Source organism: Papio anubis, unplaced genomic scaffold (assembly GCF_008728515.1).
Source record: "Papio anubis isolate 15944 unplaced genomic scaffold, Panubis1.0 scaffold1206, whole genome shotgun sequence".
Lineage (NCBI taxonomy): Eukaryota > Metazoa > Chordata > Mammalia > Primates > Cercopithecidae > Papio > Papio anubis.
Genome location: NW_022161144.1, coordinates 3,528 through 22,539, shown reverse-complemented (window position 1 = coordinate 22,539; position 19,012 = coordinate 3,528). Strand labels below are relative to the sequence as shown.

General features: G+C 46.3%; 1 protein-coding gene across 1 annotated transcript; it reads right to left on the bottom strand.

Annotated features, from left to right (window-relative positions):
- Positions 1 to 473: 473 nt before the first annotated feature.
- LOC116272527 (guanine nucleotide-binding protein-like 3-like protein) lies at positions 474 to 15,594 on the bottom strand. Its single transcript, XM_031661267.1, has 5 exons — positions 15,266 to 15,594; positions 13,054 to 13,119; positions 3,047 to 3,108; positions 1,912 to 2,019; positions 474 to 870 (listed from the first exon to the last, which is right to left on the bottom strand). Exons 2-5 carry the CDS (start codon positions 13,067 to 13,069, stop codon positions 586 to 588), a joined length of 471 nt encoding a protein of 156 aa, XP_031517127.1. The 5' UTR covers positions 13,070 to 13,119; positions 15,266 to 15,594; the 3' UTR covers positions 474 to 585.
- Between the last annotated feature and the right edge of the window lie 3,418 nt (positions 15,595 to 19,012).

Here is a 19,012-nt window from a genome sequence, read left to right as displayed (position 1 = left end):
CACATGTACCCTAGAACTTAAAGTAAAATAATAATTAAAAAAAAAATCATGGGAGTCTCAGGCCACTAAAAAGTAGCTTTGACTAACCAATAAAGCTGGGAACTGGAAGAAAAATGGACAGAACCCCACGGTTCATGTGTGTGCCTATGTGTATGCCTGTGCTCAAGCACCAGGTAGAGACCTGAGTGTGCACATGGGTGTGAAAGGGAGGGATGGAAGAGGGAGGTGTGAAAAAAACAATCTATGAGGGACATAGGATGGGGGAGGCATACACACTGCATGTCAGAAAAGGGAGTATGAGCTGGCAAGTGTGTATTCTGTGTGTGAGACAAGAACATCTGCCAAAAAGGCAGCAAGAAGCCCCAGAAGGAAGACAACATTCCCTCACATATGCTCCTCTCTGTCTCTCAATCCTCTCCTCATACTCTCGCTCCCTCTGCCCCAACCCCGTCCCCTGGTCACATGTAACTCTCCCGGCCCCCGATCCCACCACCAGCCCCAGTCTTTAGGCTCAACCTTGGGAGAGAGGAGCTCTCCAGGGGTGTCCAGTCACAGGTAAGGCTCAAAATGGCCCTTTATCTCCCTCTATCCCTCCCTTCCTCCCTTTGACCATCCCCACGGTTTTCCATCGTCTCTACACTGATTCCCTTGTTCCCCTCCAACAACTTCACACCCTTCCTTCTTCCCTTTCACAGAAAAACGGCAAAAGATGCTTTGAGCAAACCTACCCAGGGGCAAGGACTGCACTCTTACCTTACGCTCAAACTCCTCCTGGCGTCTTAGGACATCCTGACAGTAGCTCTCGATGGTCCTGCGTTTTTGTCTTTCATGCTCCCGGGCAGCTTGCTGCTTCTCCTTCATCTCCTCAACCTAACAAGTGAACACACACTGGGACTGGAGCTGACTGGGTCTGCAGCCTAAGGGAGGGATGGGTGACAGACAGAGGAAATGCTCTGTCCACGACATGGCAGAGGTGGGAGGAGCAGGGTCCAGGGAGAGGGAAGATATGACAGCAGGAAATGAGGGTTTGAGAAGAAGAAAAAGAGAGATGAAGGGAAGAGTGGCAGAGAAAAATAAAAAGAGAGTATAAAAAGCAGAGAGAGAATGTATACTAGGCAGGTGGAACCACTTACGACCAGAGATGGAAAGAAGTCAAGGTCTTGGGACGCTTCATCATTTAAAGATAAGGAAGAAGGCCGGGCAGGGTGGCTCACGCCTGTAATCTCAGCACTTTGGGAGGCCAAGGCAGGTGGACTACCTGAGGTCAGGAGTTCAAGACCAGCCTGACCAACATGGTGAAACCCCATCTCTACTAAAAATACAAAATTAGCCGGGCGCAGTGGTGTGCACCAGTAATCCCAGCTACTAAGGAGGCTGAGGCAGGAGAATCGCTTGAACCTGGGTGGTAGAGGTTGCAGTGAGCCGAGATCACACCATTGCACTCCAGCCGGGGCAACAAAGTGAAACTCTGTCTCAAAAAAAAAGATAAGAAAGAGGAAAAAGTGGCAAAAGAGACTGTCAGTGGCTAGTCAAAGAAGAAGAAAGACATCCAGGAGAGTGAGATGACAAGAAAGTCCACGTGCTTCAAAGAAAGCATGGCCTCAAATGCTGAGCATTCTGATAAGATGAGGGAAGAACACTATCCATGAATGTGATGTCAGGGAAGGCGCTGATGAGGCCAGCAGGGGTAGTGTCAGCAGAGCAGTGGAAACATAAGCCGGACAGCAATGGACTGGGTGGTGAGCAAATGGTGACATAAATCCAGTATCATGGTAACCTCCCTCTCTCCCGGCTTCCACAAATAGGCTCAACAACCCTAACAACTCTTGCCTTTGCCCTTCCATTCAACACTTCTGCAGACCTGGCATTCAAGGCAGGTCCTCTCTCTCCCCACCAAGGCAAAAAGCTTACCCTCTTCTTCTTTAATTCAGTCTCTCGATTGGCATGATCATTGGGGTGAACAAAATGAGGTGCAGAGGGCACTTTAGAGGTTGCTTTCTTCCCATTTTGCTTTGCAGTCTGGCCACCACATAAGAGAGAAAAAAACAGAGGTAATGAACCCATGGAAATCACCTCAAAAAGGCAGCAAGAAGCCCTAGAAGGAAGACAATATCCCCTCATAAACGCCCCTTCTATCTCTCAATCCTCTCATCCTCCCACTCCCAAGGTGAGCAGCAGGAGTTAAAGCTTCTCAGAGAAGTGTAGTTGTGGGGACAAAGAAAGGAGAGGTAGGCAAAAAGGGTTCCATCCCCAAAGATCTGCCTGTCTGGCTGGTAGAGCTCCTCTCTCCCATAGCCAGGCAGGGACTGACAAGAGACCTCTCAGAGGGGAAGGGCAGCTGGGAAGGTTTCCCAAGGCCCAGGGAAAACCTTTCCAGACAAGTGACTCTCAAAAGAGTGGTCCTCAGACCAGCAGTAGCAGCAGCACCTGGGAGCTTGCTAGAAATACAAATCATCGGATGCCATGCCAGACCTACTGAATCAGAAACTCTGAGGTGGGGCCCAGCAATCGATGTTTTCCCCCATCCTCCAGGTGATTCTAGAGGACTGGTTAAAGTTTGAGAGCTTCACCCACGCTAAACTGTGAGAACCCAAGCATTCTCTGGCCTATACCTTCTTCTCCTTGCTCTTTCCCAAGCCTTACTTACCTACACCTTTCCCAGCAGGACCAGGAGATCCAGGAACCAAAGATGATGTTTTGGCCTCCCTCTTCTCCATAAGAAACAGGGACTTGAGAATCAGACAGTCTCAAATCCCAGTTGTGTTACCTTGAACCTAGGAGCTTTCTCACTGACAGTTTTCTCAACTAAAACATGGGGATAATGATAATCCCTACCAAGGTAAATCAAGCACGAAGCTGCATATGGCTTGGGAAAAATGCTGCTGATTCTCTGCTGTGGCCACCCAGAAAGGGAGGGAAAGCCAGATCCACTGACTCCAATGTGGCACTCTGTCCAGAGTCACCCAATATTTACTGGGTTTAGTGGGCCTCTCCCGGGACAAGCAACCTGCTCTTGACCTTCCCATCAACAACAGGCATGCCTTACCTGAGGGCAGGGCCAACTTATCTTCCTGTGGCCCTTGGAACCTTCACTTGGCTTTTTATTTTCTACAAAAGAAAAAAAAGAAAGAAAAGAGCCGTCATCTACCTACTCGATATTTGTTGACACCTGAATCAAGGCCAGGCCACACTGGGAACCTAGCTAGGAAGCCTCAGATACCATGTCTGTCTAGATCCAGCACAAGACAAGAGATGCGGATGGCAGCAATAGTATTGGAGGAAGTACTGGATATAATGTTTGCAACATTATTTCATTGCAAACTCAAATAATTCTGAGACGAATTCTGTACAGAGAGTAATCTGAATGTGTGCTTGTGACTCCTCTTTCCCCCAGAGCTTCCTACTGGGGGCAACGCAACAAGTGCCAGGCTGAGGTGAGGGAGTTTTTTTAAGTGCCAGGCTGAGGTGAGGGAGTTGGCAGCATGAGAAGGTAATCTAAGGAGTCCCAGCCCACTAAGCCTGGGCAGATGCCCTCAGTATGTAGGGAAACAACTGTCCCTTCCTGCTGACCCTGCTCAGGCCATTGCCTCCAAAGGGACTTGACCCACTCAGCCAAAATGCTGCCGCCTGCCTCAGATACAAAAAGGAGAGATCTACCACTTCTCCAATCACGACTTGGCAAAGCCCAGGAACTTATGAGGCCTCTCCCCTTCTTCAGTAAGAAGTCCCATCTCTCATCCCGTTCACAGTTGGCCTATTAGAAAGAATGGCTCCCTTTAATTCTTACCACCTTCACAGGGGTTCAAGGAATTCCTACAGAGACAGGAGTTTCTAGAAGGTCAGGATATATACAAACAAATATATTATATGAGCAGCTCAAGAATACCACACAGAGAACAGGCTCCACAATTACATCAGTTGACTCCCACTGCAGAGTTAATGTAGGAAACAGAACTTAAATTCTACTGCAAATTCTTTTTTTTTTTTTTTTTTTTATTTTGAGACTGACCCTTGCTCTATTGCCCAGGATGGAGTGCAGTGGTATGATCTGGGCTCACTGCAACCTCTGTCTCCCAGGTTCAAGCGACTCTCCTGCCTCAGCCTCCCAAATTCATATACAAAAATACGAATTTTTATATTTTTAGTAGAGACGGGGTTTTGCCATGTTAGCCAGGCTAGTCTCGAGCTACTGCAAATTCTTAAGGAGAATCAAGAAGATACTTCAAAGGAACTGTGTGAGAAAAAAAGATTTCCCAAAACTTGACACTGAATAAAAATTCAAAAGCCAGGTGCAGTGGCACATGCCTGTAGTCCCAGCTACATGGGAGGTTAAGGTAGGAGGATCCCTTGAGCCCAGGAGTTCTAATCCAGCCTGGGCAACATAGCAAGACTCCATTTCTCAAAAAAAAAATACACAAACACAGACTGCTCTAACAGTCAAAACTGAAGCTGGGCACATTGGCACCTGCCTGTTGCTAGCTGGGAGGCTGAGGCAAGAGAATCACTTGACCCTAGGAGTTCGAGAACAGCCTAGGCAACATAGTGAGACTCTGTCTCTTAAAAAAAATTCAATAGAAATAGTGAAAAACAAAAAAGACATCACTAACAATCAAATTAATAAGCTAGAAGACCAAAGGAGGGAGCTTACTTAGAGCAAAAATTCAAAGAAATGGAAATGATGAGCAAAAATATAAAAGAAAAAATGGACAATAGAGCCAAGAAAGCTAAAATCTAAACAACAGGAGTTCCTGAAAGAGAAAAGGGTACAAATGGAGAAGCAATAATTTTCTGAAATAACAGATGAAAGTTCCTTAAGTTGAACATAGGCTTGAGGTTTCAGATTGGACAGAAACAGGTAGCAACAAGATTAACAACCAAGGCTGGGCGCCATGGCTCACCCTGTCATCCCAGCATTTTGGGAGGCTGAAGTGGGAGGATCGCTTGACACCAGGAGTTTGAGACTAATCCAGGCAACATAGTGAGACCTCGTCTATACAAAAAAAAATTTTTAATTAGCCCAGTGTGGCGGCGCGCACCTGTAGTCCTAGCTCTCAGGAAGCTGAGGCAGGACGACTGGTTGATCCCAGGAGTTCAAAGTTACAGTGAGCTACGATGGCACCACTGCACTCCAGCCTGGAAAAAAGAGACCCTGCCAAAAAAAAAAAAAAAAAAAAAAAGAAAAGAAAAAAAAAAGATTAACAACCAAAAAGACATACCCTGAACATATCCTGATGAAATTTCTGAACTCCAAAGATAAAGAGAGAAAACTCTAACCAATAGATCACTCTTACTATGTGAAGGTAACAAAAAGACATTTTCAGGTGAGCAAAGATTACCACTTGTCTTTTTTTCTTTTCTTTCTTTCTTTCTTTCTTTTTTTTTTTTTTTTTTTTTGAGACAGAGTCTTGCTCTGTCACCCAGGCTGGAGTGCAGTGGTGCCACCTCAGCTCACTACAACCTCCACCTCCTGGGTTCAAGGAAATCTCCTGCCTCAGCCTCCGGAGTAGCTGGGATTACAGGTGTGCACCACTGTGCCTGGCTAATTTTTGTGTTTTTACAAAAGATGGGGTTTTGCCATGTTGGCCAGGCTGGTCTCAAACTCCCGGCCTCAAGTCATTGGCTCGCCTCAGCCTCCCAAAGTGCTCGGATTACAGGCATGAGCCACCACGCCTGGCCCTGTGTTTCCTTTTGGATAAAACTACTGGCAAAATAAAAATTAAATCAGAATAAAGATCCCAAGCAAAAGGAAACAAATAGTGGTGGACAGGAAATCTACTAAAACTTATCACTGAGGCCAGGAGTGATGGCTCACAGCTACAATCCCTGCACTTCGGGAGGCCAAGGCGGGTAGATCACTTGAGCTCAGAAGTTCAAGACCAGTCTGGCCAACATGGTGAAACCCATCTCTACTAAAAATACAAAAATTAGCCAGGCGTGATGGCACACAACTGTAATCCCAGCTACTCAGGAGACTGAGGCAGGAGAATCTCTTGAATCCGGGAGGTGGAGGCTGCAATGAGCCGAGATGGTGTCACTGCACTCCAGTCTGGACAGCACAGTGAGACTCCATCTCAAAAAAAAAAAAGAAAGAAAGAAAGAAAGAAAAGAAAATCACTGAATGTAAACAAGCAAGCTCTCATGTGGCTAAGAACTGGAAGATATATTAAGAAAGGATTCTAAGGGCCAGTCGCAGCGGCTCACGCCTATAATCCCAGCACTTTGGGAGGCCGAGGTAAGTGGATCATTTAAGCTCAGTAGTTCAAGACCAGCCTGGGCAACATGGTGAAACCCCGTCTCTACAAAAAAATGCAAAAATCAGCTGCGGGCCAGGTGCGGTGACTCGCGCCTGTAATCCCAGCACTTTGGGAGACCAAGGTGGATGGATCACTTGAGGTCAGGAGTTTGAGACCAGCCTGCCCAATGTGGTGAAACCTTGTCTCTACTAAAAATACAAAAATTAGCTGGGTGTGTTGGCACACGCCTGTAATCCCAGCTACTCGAGAGGCTGAGGCAGGAGAATTGAGTGAACCCAGGAGGTGGAGGTTGCGGTGAGCCAAGATCGCACCACTGCACTCCAGCCTGGACGACAGACCAAGACTCTGTCTCAAAAAAAAATTAGCCAGGTGTGATGGCACATGCCTGTTGTCCCAGCTACTCAGGAGGATGAGGCAGGAAGATCACTTGAGCCCAGGAGGCAGAGGTTGCAGTGAGCCATGATCACACCACTACACTCTAGCCTGGCCGACAGAGTGAGACCCTGTCTCAAAAAAACAAACAAAAAAAAAAAGGATTCTTAAAATCCAAGAAGCATATCATAAGGAAATAGTTCAGAACTGAAATATCAAATGATTTCAACAAAATCCAGAAATCAAGTAATGGGGGTTGGAAAAGCAAAAGCATGAAAGCATGCTAAAGGTTTCATTTTGAAAGGGTAGGTTACAAAATAGTCATTATTTAACTTTGGTAAAGTGATAGAGAAATACAGAATTAATTATGTTTGATATAAATATGAAAACAATTACCAACATAACTTTAATTACCGATGGAGAATTGTTTAAAAACTTCATCAAGTTAGCAAAGCATAAATAAGGGAATAAGAGGAAACAAAATAAACAATAAATATAAAATAAGATGGTACAGGGCCGTGCATGGTGGCTCACACCTGTAATCCCAGCACTTTGGAAGGCTGTGGTGGGCGCATCACGAGATCAGGAGTTCGAGACCAGCCTGGCCAACATGGTGAAACCCTGTCTGCACTAAAAATACAAAAATTAACTGGGTATGGTGGCAGGCACCTGTAATCCCAGCTACTCAGGAGGCTGAGGCAAGAGAATCGCTTGAACCCAGGAGGCGGAGGTTGCAGTGAGCTGAGATCGCACCATTGCACTCCAGCCTGGGTGACAGGGCGAGACTGCATCTCAAAAAAATAAATAAATAAATAATAAGACAGTAGAAATCTGACCAGACATAAACGTCTCATAACAAATGTGAATGGGTCAAATTTAAATAAACAGTATAAATAAACACAAAACAGACCTCCAGTCTCCTTTCTTCTGAAGTACTCATGTTGCAACAACAACAACAACAAAAATGTGAGGTTTGGAATGAACCAGGTCTGGACATTTTACTCAACAATTTCCATCAGCCTAACTTCCCTGGAAACTGAGTGCCTGCAATGGATACAAGCACACAATGAAAGAAAATACATCACTTGGAGAGAAAAAGAATGTGCTTCAGAGGGGAGAAGAGAAGCGGGGAGGGAAAAAGAAGGGGGTACAGTCAGTCATCCCTCCCAGCACTCAGGAGCCTCTGCTCATAGATTTTTCAACAACTCCAGAGAGAAAACAGCTACCATTTTATAACCAGCAGATATTCTTACTCTGGCTCAACAACTACCTAGCTATATGACCTTGAAGAATTTTTTAAAACCTCTCTGAGCCTCAATGCATCCACCAACATCATCTAGGCCTAAAATCACCAATTTATCAGTACTCAAAAGCAGATCTCTGTATTCGTTAATCCCATACCTCCCATACTGTCACCCACAGATGTCCCTGTACACCCACTGACTTCATTCCTCTCATCCTTCCTCTGCCGTAGCATCAAACTCCCCACAACATTCTCTGAAACTCCCACCTGGGTGATCAACACTCCCCTAACAACCTCTCCCTGGGATCAATTCCCCAAGCTCCTGCCTTGAGACTTGGCTCTCCCAAGGACAATGCTTCACTTGCAGGCCTCTCAAAAGGTGGTGGTTGTTTTCACTGGCACATGTTTATCCTGGGGTCAGTAGGTAGAGAACGTAGTCCTCCAGACTCACCAGTGCCAAGCTGAGACTATTTTTCCCTCTTGTTAAAAAGAAAAAAACAAAACAAAACAAAACAAAACAAAACAAAACCAGGTGTGGTAGCTCACACCTGTAATCCCAGCACTTTGGGAAGCCAAGGTGGGAGGACTGTTTGAGCTCAGTAGTTCAAGACCAGCCTGGACAACACAGAAAGACCCTCATCTCTACTGAAAAAAAAAAAATTAGTGGGGCATAGTGGCAAATGGCTGTAGTCCCAGCTACTCAGAAGGCTGAGGCAGGAGGATCGCTTGAGCCCAGGAGGTTGAGGCTGCAATGAGCTATGACAGCACCACTACACTCCAGCCTGGGTGACAGAGTGAGACTCCATCTCAAAAAATGTGTGGAGAGGGATAGGATAAAAACCCTGCTCTTTTTGAGGCCCCAACTAGGCTGCTATGCCTGCCATCTATGACTTACTTTTCCTCATCTATTGAAGCACCTGGTTCATTGCTTTTCTTTCGACCCAACTCCTGCCACCAACAACCTGGGTGACTTTGGAGATCACCAGGCAACCCTTCCAACAATCTAGATTTCCCACTTCCTTGACATCTTCACCTCCAAGGATCTCCACTCAATCATAGCCACTCACCCACCCATTCCTATGGTTACACCTATGGGGGAACGACCTGTAACTGCTTGGACTTCTGAAAGCAGTCTCAGACACCCCTCTGTCCTATCTTCAAGCCCATTTGTACAACCTCTTGGAGACCTGAACGTTCTACTCAGTTCCTTAATTGTCAGCCATCCTTCTTCCCTTCCTGACCAGCTAGCATCCCACAGTCTATTACAATCGCACTTCTGCACAAAGCCGCAATTCCTTTGCCCCTCCATTGTCCCACTATGACATGTTTATCAGTGTTTGGTAACCAACCAGCAGGCAGACAAGGCAGGCAGGTAGGCAAGTTCCATGGATTATACACCTGTGCCACCAACACCAATAGTTGTAAACTTTTTTTTTTTTTTTTTGAGACGAAGTCTCGCATTGTCACCCAGGCTGGAGTGCAATGGCGCGATCTCAGCTTACTACAACCTCCACCTCCCGGGTTCACGTGATTCTCCTGCCTCAGCCTCCCAAGTAGCTGGGATTACAGGCACACACTACCACACTCGGCTAATTTTTTGTATTTTTAGTAGAGATGGGGTTTCACTATGTTGGCCAGACTGGTCTCGAACTCCTGACCTCGTGATCTGCCCGTCTTGGCCTCCCAAAGTGCTGGGATTACAGGCGTGAGCCATCTTGCCCTGCCAGTTGTAAACTTTTTAAGTGGTAAAACACTCCCCACTTAAAAAATAACTACTCAAACATGAACAGTGGCCAGGCGCCGTAGCTCACGCCTGTAATCCCAGCACTTTGGGAGGCCGAGGCAGGTGGATCCCTTGAGGTCAAGAGTTGGAGACCAGCCTAGCCAACATGGCGAAACCCTGTCTCTACTGAAAATACAAAAAAAATAGCCGGGCGTGGTGGTACGCACCTGTAATCCCAGCTACTCAGGAGGCTGAGGCAGAAGAATCGCTTGAGACCAGGAGGCAGAGGTTGCAGTGAGCCGAGACCATGCCATTGTACTCCAGCCCGAGCAACAGAGCGAGACTCCATCTCAAAAAAATAAAAAATAGGCCAGGCATGGTGGCTCACACGTATAAACACAGCACTTTGGGAGGCCAAGGCGGGCAGATCACTTGAGGCCACAAGTTCAAGACCAGCCTGGCCAACATGGTGAAATCCTGTCTCTACTAAAAATATAAAAATTAGCTGGGTGTGGTGGCAGGCGCCTATAATCCCAGCTACTCGGGAGGCTGAGGCAGGAGAACTGCTTGAATCGGGAGGCGGAGGTTGCAGTGAGCCAAGATCTTGCAGTGAGCCACGATCCTGCCACTGCACTCCAGCCTGGGGTACAGAGCAAAACTTCACCTCAAAAAAAAAATTTTTTTAATGTAAAAATAAAAAATAAAAAATAAAAAATAGGCTGGTCGCAGTGGCTCATGCCTGTAATCCCAGCACTTTGGGAGGCAAGGCGGGAGAATCACCTGAGGTCAGGAGTTCAAAACCAGTCTGGCCAACATGATGAAATCCCATCTCTACTAAAACTTTAAAAATTAGACAAGTGTGGTGGCAGGCACCTATAATCCCAGCTACTCGGGTGGCTGAGGCTGGAAAATCGCTTGAGCCCAGGAGGCAGAGGTTGCAGTGAGCTGAGATCACACCACTGTACTCCAGCCCGGGCAGACAGAGCGAGACTCTGTCTCAAAAAAAATAAAAAATTTAAAAGAATGCACAACAGTTAAAACTGCATTTGAACACTCTTCAGCACTCCTCAAAAACATTCCCAGACTTGATCATCATCATTTGGATCCAAGATATCCCCAGCCCAGAGTGCAGACAGCTGCACCACACGGTACCTCCCCGCATCTTTCCCAGCAATCATCCCAGTTAGTCTGATCATTAATTGCAATTTACCAGTGAAGGTCTTGGTTTTGTGTGCACATAGGAAGTTTTTCTATTCAATTTTCACCATTTTCCTCACTAATGTAGATGTGTAGAATTATTTTTTATTTTTAACAGGTAATAGTCATATGATTCCAAAATAAAAAGGTGTTATTTTGAGAGGTCTCCCTCCCATGCTTGTCCCTATCCATTGCAGTCCCCTCACTGCCACAAGAAAGCACTTTATTAGTTTATTATGCATCATTTTCTTTATGTAAATACCAATATATATTCTTATTTCCTCCCATTTTCTTCCATAAAAGATAGCATACTGCAGTCCTGTGGCCCAACTTCTTTCAGTTAGCAAATCTGAACATCTTTCCATCTAATAGTCTTTCCACACAATACAGTTTTTACATATAATCTTTCTATACAATACTTCTTTATTTTTTAAACAGCCAGAATTCTTAAGTATGCATATAGCCTACTTTATTTAACCAGGTAATTTTTGTCTTTTCCATCACTATCAATATTTTTATCATCTAGTATTAGATGTTCCTAAATAAAGTATAATTACCACCTTTCTTTTTTTTTTTTTTTTTTTTTTTTTTTTTTGAGACGGAGTCTCGCTCTGCCGCCCAGGCTGGAGTGCAGTGGCCGGATCTCAGCTCACTGCAAGCTCCGCCTCCCGGGTTCACGCCATTCTCCTGCCTCAGCCTCCCGAGTAGCTGGGACTACAGGCGCCCGCCATCTCGCCCGGCTAGTTTTTTGTATTTTTTAGTAGAGACGGGGTTTCACCGTGTTCGCCAGGATGGTCTTGATCTCCTGACCTCGTGATCCACCCGTCTCGGCCTCCCAAAGTGCTGGGATTACAGGCTTGAGCCACCGCGCCCGGCTAATTACCACCTTTCTTGTGTTACTTATAAATATGATTATTTGGTCGGGCATAGTGGTTCACGCCTGCAATTCCAGCACTTTGGGAGGCCAAGGCAGGCGGATCACTTGAGGTCAGGAGTTCGAGACCAACCTGGCCAACAGGGCGAAACCTCGTCTCTACTAAAAATACAAAAATTAGCCAGGTGCAGTGGCAGGCACCTGTAATCCCAGCTACTCCAGAGGCTGAGGCAGGAGAATCGCTTGAGCCCAGGAGGTGAAGGTTGCAGTGAGCCGAGATGGCACCACAGCTCTCCGGCCTGGGTGACAAAGCAAGACTCCATCTCCAAAAAACATGCAAATTAAAATTTTTTAAAAAGTATGATTATTTGCTTTTGGTATTAACAGTATGATTCTTGATGACATTTTTATGATTATATAAAAAATGTATGAAGTTTTTTCCCACCAGGCTGTCCACTGGCAGGGCCAGCACTCACACATAAAACAGAGCCACTGGGTTGCACAATCCTCATCCAGCCCACCCAGTGCCAGTGTACTATCCAAATGTTATCATTGTCTTTTCTTTTTTTGTTTTGTTTTTTCTTTTTTTCTTTTTTTTTTTTTTTTGAGATAGCGTCTCAGTCTGTTGCCCATACTGGAGTGCAGTGGCATGATCTTGGCTCACCACAACCTCTGCTTCCCAGGCTCAAGCAATTCTCCTCTGCCTCAGCCTCCCAAGCAGCTGGGATTACAAGCACGCTCTTAACCACTAGTACAACTTATGGTACCAACTGATAGAGAAAAATGTTAGGACATGTTGGGGTTATAGGCAGTGTGATATGTCATTTATTGCAATTCACCTCAGATCAAATTACTTAACCTTGCTAAGCCTCAGTTTCCTCATCTATAAATTGAGAATGGGGCATAAGGGAAACATTCTCTGACAAGGAAGTCAGGAAGACAGCAATGATACCATATGAAAAAGACCCAGACCGAGTGATCTGAAACATATTCAGCAGTTTTTAGAAGTTGCTGTGAAGGCCGGGGGCAGTGGCTCACGCCTGTAATCCCAGCACTTTGGGAGGCCAACAGGGGCAGATCACTTGCGGTCAGGAGTTCGAGACCAGCCTGGCCAACATGGTGAAACTCCGTCTCTACTAAAAATACAAAAAGTAGCCTGGCATGGTGGCACACATCTATAATCCCAGCTACTCGGTAGGCTGAGGCAGGAAATGCTTGAACCCTGGAGGTGGAGGTTACAGTGCACTGAGATTGCACCACTGCACTCCAGCCTGGGTGACAGAGCAAGACTCCATCTCAAAACAAAACCAAAACAATGAAAAGTTGCTGTGAAATTCTATGAATATTCATTAAAAGCACAGGATTGGGAGGGGTGGTAAAGGAAACTCACTGTGTCTAAGTTTCATCGCGATGACCAGCTTGAAAGCAGATAGGTTCAAATCTGCTTGTTCTCCTCCTGTAAGAATGGACGAAGAAGCAATTTGAAGACAGCTGTTAACTACAATGCCACAAGCCCCCTCCTAAGTCCCCTAAAGGTAAAATGTTAAAGAACATTATGAGGAAGCCGTAATAATTAGGAAAACTGGGAGAAGCTGAAGCTAGAGCCTCATATGGCTGAGTCCACACAGAGAAGGAAGTGTCATACTACCCAAAAGGAGGAATAGGTCTCAACCTCATCCCGGGTGGAGTCAGTGGCTCAAAGCATCAGATGAGGTCTTTGGTTCTTATTCCTCCACACTATAGTGTTATATTCTAGGTAGAAGACTAGTGCTAAACACCTCCACACTGAGGGGAAAGGGGCACGCAAGGATGGTCTGCTTCTATATGGGGTGATAATAGTGCCTCTTTTCCCAAGTAGGGGATTCTATACCTCATCTACCCTGGGAGAGGTGGTGGGGAAGGGCGTAAATAGAGCCCAGGAGTCTACCCTGGGGAAAAGGGGCCTGAGAACAGGGATTCTTACCTGAGTGTCTATATGGACTGAGATAAGTACAAAATCTTGAAGGAAGGGGTAAAAATCTGTGCCTGCATATGCCTGGGGTCTATACCTCAGTGATTTGGGTTGGGGGTATTGCCATCTGTCCCCCTACTCTGGGGTGCAGAGAAACTGGGGAAACCCACAAAGTGGCTGTGTGCATCTCTGCTGCATGGGAAAAGAACCACAGATCTGTTTATCTCTAGATTGTGGGGATGGGTCCTGCGTCTCTTTACCCTGGAGAGGGCTGAGGTGCGGGATCGATATGCCTGATTCCACAACTATGCAGCTTTGAATAAGCAGGTCTGCACCTTACCTGCAGTGAGCTATTCTGGACCCTTCTATGGGAGGTGGACTGTGACAACTTTCATCTTTTATGCTGGTTGAAGTCAGCAGCACACTAACACTGAAAGAAATAGGGGCTCTGGTTCTCTGCATGGGTGGTGTGTGGAAGGGGCAGGCAATGCAGCTATAAATTAGTAGATCAGCCCTAATACTTGGGGGTGGGGGCGTCTGTGATTCTACCCTGGGTGGAGAGAAACAGATCTGAGCTCCACTACCTTGGGTAAAGGGGAGAGACCGTAGGCACTGCACTGCCGGGTAATCAACGATGTCACTCCCTCTCAACATTACAGGGAGGGAGACCTGCATATCTGCTCCTGTAGGGTATCTCCCTTGCTACATTTAGTGATGCTAAATCTTTGGGGGAGGTAGGGGAGGTAGGGGGATGATCTGTGTCTACCTCAAAAGGAGAGGAACACATCTGAGCCCCTCTACCCCCATGGACCCTCAAGGGGCAGATCTGTCTCTTCATGGATTAAGGTCTGTTTCTGTTTGGGTGCTTCGAAAAATTACACATTCGGTAAAACGGGGGCTACGGAAGTAGGGATCAGGTCTGATTCTCCACAATGGGGACTCAATCTAACCTAGGAGGAGGGGGCAATCGGCTTAGTTGTCTATAGGATGAGGCCTGTATCTGCAACCACTATGGGAACGGGTGAGTTGGGGAGGGACACTGAGCGCTCTAGGTCTACGCGAATGGGGAGGAGGTGCCCTCCCTCTGTATATTAAATGTTTCTAAGCTCCTCTATACTGGTATGGGGGCAGATATATCAAAGCGTCTGTCTGTCCTGAGGAAGTGCCTCGAGGCGGCTGTCTAGAGTCAAGCCAAGGAAATGCCTTAAGTCGGGAGAAGTCTGCGATGCTCAGTTGGGTTGAGGGAGATGTCTCTACACGGTTGGGGTGGATGTCCCCCATTCCTTCGGTGGGTCGACTCCTGTCTATACAGGGTGAATGCAGAATGCAGCCTCACTATCTTGAGGACGATCAACGCTTCACCACACAAGTGAAGTTTGTCCCTCTCTACACCGTGTGTCCCGGGTCTACACCTTTCTAGGTGGGATGGGGCAATGCCCCTCTCCCGGCAAACTCCACTCCGCGAAAAGGCAATTAGGCGCGTCTCCACGTGTGCCGCGAACCCGCCCCTCTTCCGGGTCCTTCTACCCTGGAAAGGATCCGGCTGTTTACCTCTCTATTCCAGGCTGGCGGGCATCTCTGGTTTCACATCCAATACACGATCCTAACTGCCCGGCCGTCTAGGTGAGAAAAGAGGAGAGTAGTTTCTTACCTACACTTCCGACGGAGATCTGAGAAGCGAGGGCAACACGACAAGTCGGTTCAGCTAGGCTCCGACTTCCGGATCCCAGGCCGGCGGCGCCCGACTCCGCCCACTGTGCGTTCTCCGCGAGGGGACGGGGCTTCTGACTGACAGCTCGCGCCCGCCCGTCCCTTCCTCGCGACCACGCTGGCCCCGCCTCCTGGCTGCCCCGTAGGTAAGGAAATAGCCGAGGAGGGCGAAGGAGGACGGCCAAGTGACCGGGAAGAAGCGGCGGGTCGACTGGTGCGGCTACATACCCTACTTGCAAGCCAAAATGTTGTCTGCGGGCATTTGTCTGGGGTTAAATATGCGTGCTTCCAAATCTCAGTAACCAGGCAGTCACCACGCCCGAATCACATAAGGGTGGGGGATGGTGTCTTTGTCTGCATGGAAGATGGCGACAGCAGGGTGTGAGAAAATGGCCGCCTAGGTCACATGGCTGGCCGAGTATTCCCCACCTGAAGTGAATTGGTTAGCTGTTCCCAACCACCTTCCCGGGTCCTTGGGCCCCAGACAATCCCTGAGCACTCCCAGCTCTCTCTGCATACGTTCAGATCTATGGTCAGACCCAACCCGAGCTGGAGCAGAAGCCAGAACTAGAAGCCTCTCCCACCCTTTTGCCTTCTTCCCCTCCTACTCCATCCTTCCCTCAATCCCGGAGCAGCTTCTACAGAAGGGAATGAATTTATATCTCTGGAGTGGGGCAAGTAGGGGTTTCTGAAGCCATCTTAAGGAGCTGGCTGGGAAGTGAAGTCTGCCCCCACAAAACAGTAAATATTAGTCTGAAAATGTTTTCTTCCTGATGGTTTAATTCCAGCCCCTCCTCTTCCTCAAGCCTAAACCCTGGGGTGGGGCACAGAGTAGGTGGGACTTTGTGCCTCCGAGGGTGGGTTTGTTTCTCCACTTCAAGCACGGATGGGCTGAAAATGACTCCCTCTGTCCCTTTACCCATAAACAGGACTCACTATCTCTCTACTTCGTTGGAGGGCTTCTAACCTCTCATCCTAGAGACACATGAAATTCCTCTGGACCCCAAACCAGCCCTGATCACTTGCACCTTTCCCCCTGCATTTGCAATTTTTTTTCTGTTTCTCTAAGACCTAACTTGTCACTTCGATGAAACCTTCCCTGACTTTCCCAGATAAGTCAGAAACCCAGAGCACCTTACCTGTACAGCTAAGCTAGCACTTACCACAATATTATAGTTTTTTATGTGGCTGTGTCTCCAGAGGAGGGTGAACTCCCTGAGAGCAGGGGCCGTGTATCTTCAAGCCTTCAACAACACCCAATACAAAACTGGTACGAGGCAGGCTTCAACAAATGTTTGTTAAATGGGTGAGTTTACAGGCCTGCACCACAAACCAATGGGAAATGGGCTGTTTAGTAGATGCCATTGGGAAATTTGGCTCTCCATGAAAAGAAATATAAAACTGGATCCCTATTTTTCCACCTAAGAGGGTAGACAGTGAATGTGAAAGGTAAAACTATGAAGTTAATATATGCAGGAGAATATCTTTGTGACTTGTTGACTGGGGAAGGACTTTTTAAACAAAATCCCAAATGCACAAGATATAAGGGAAAAAATACAATGAAATTTTGTGGAAACTATTACGACTTTGGAAAACAATTAGGAAGTATCCAGAATAGCTGAAGATGACCCTGGGACCCAGCAATTCTAGTATTGGAGATGACTGAATAATAGATAGGTAGATAGATGGAGATCACCCCTAAACTTTAACTCCTAGAGAAATTCTTATACATTTGCTCAATGAGTATGTGGAAGAATGTTCATTGCAGAACTGTTTGTAATAGAGAAAAAAATGTGAACAACCCAAAATTCCACCAACAGGAGAATGAATAAGTAAATTATGGTATAGCCATATGACAGAATATTATGCAGAATACTACAATGAGAAAGAATTAATCTTGTTGCATGCATTGACCCGGCTAAATTTCAAAAAGACAATACTGAGATAAAATACAAATTGCAGAAGGATACATAAAGTATGAAACCATTTATATAAAGTTCTAAAATCTAGAAAACAAACAATGTTGCTTATAGATTAAATAGATATATAAACAATTTTTTTTTTTTTTTTTTTGAGACAAGGTCTTGCTCTGTCATCCAGGCTGCAGTATTGGCTTGATTTCCTCTCACTGCAGCCTCCACCTCCCTGACTCAAGCCATCCTCCCACCTCAGCCTCCCAAGTACCTGGGACTACAGGCCTGTACCACCACACCTGGCTAATTTTTGTATTTTTTGTAGAGACAAGGTTTCGCCATGTTGCCCAGGCTAATCTCAAATTCCTGAGCTCAAGTGATCCAACCACATCTTGGCCTCCCAAGGTGCTGGGATTACAGGTGTGAGCCACCGCTCCCAGCCAACAATAATTTTTAAGGAGAAATACCAAATCCAGAATACTGATTACCTCTGGGGAAGAAAACAAAAGAACAGAATGAGAGAGAGATACACAGGGAACTTCAACTGTTTGTCTAATATTTTGCTTTCTAAGCTAAGTGGTAGGTACGTGGGTTTTTGTTATATTCTCTATACTTATTTGTATGTCTGAAATATTTCATATTTTTTAAAAGACTACAAGGATCTGAAACAAAATGTTAATAATAGTTAAATCTAGATTAGTGGTTCTCTAACTTTCCCCAGCATCAGAATCACTGGGAAGGCTTGTTAGAACACCAATTACTGGGCCTCATGCCCAGAGTTTTGATTCAGTAAGTCTGGTTTAGGGCCGAGGATTTGCATTTCTAACAAGTCAAAGTGACATTATCAGTGAATTTAATTTTCTTCCTTGTACTTTTCTGTGTTTTCCATGTATTTGATGAATATTTATTACTTTAGTGAGAGATTGTGTTATTTTTTAAAATCTCTTTCATCTCTACTTCCCACTTTCATTTCCCTCCTATAGGCAGCCATTCTAAGGTGTTTTATGCGTATTTTTGCATATATGCATTCTTGCAAAATATGTATTATTGCTTTGTGTGTATTTCCTCCTTTTTTTTTTCTTTTCTTTTCTTTTTTTTTTTTTTTTTTAAAGCCAGCGTCTTGCTCTGTCCCCCAGGCTGGAGTTCAGTGGCATGACCTCCGCTCACTGCAACCTCCGCCTCCTGGGGTCAAGGGATCCTCCCACCTCACCCTCCCGAGTAGCTGGGGGACTACAGGCGCACATCACCATGCCCAGCTAATTTTTTTTTTTTTTTTTTTTGAGACAGAGTCTCACTCTGTTGCCCAGGCTGGAGTGCAGTGGCCGGATCTCAGCTCACTGCAAGCTCTGCCTCCTGGGTTTACGCCATTCCGCTGCCTCAGCCTCCCAAGTAGCTGGGACTACAGGCGCCCACCACCTCGCCCGGCTAGTTTTTTTGTATTTTTTAGTAGAGACGGGGTTTCACCGTGTTAGCCAGGATAGTCTCGATCTCCTGACCTCGTGATCCGCCCGTCTCGGCCTCCCAAGGTGCTGGGATTACAGGCTTGAGCCACCGCACCCAGCCTGCCCAGCTAATTTTTAAAGATGTTTTTATTGGTCTCGGCCGGGCACAGTGACTCACACCTGTAATCCCAGCACTTTGGGAGGCCGAGACGGGCAGATCACCTGAGGTCAGGAGTTTGAGACCGGTCTGGCCAACATGGTGAAACCCCATCTCTACTAAAAAAAAAAAAAAAAATACAAAAAATTAGCTGGGCATGGTGGCAGGTGCCTTAA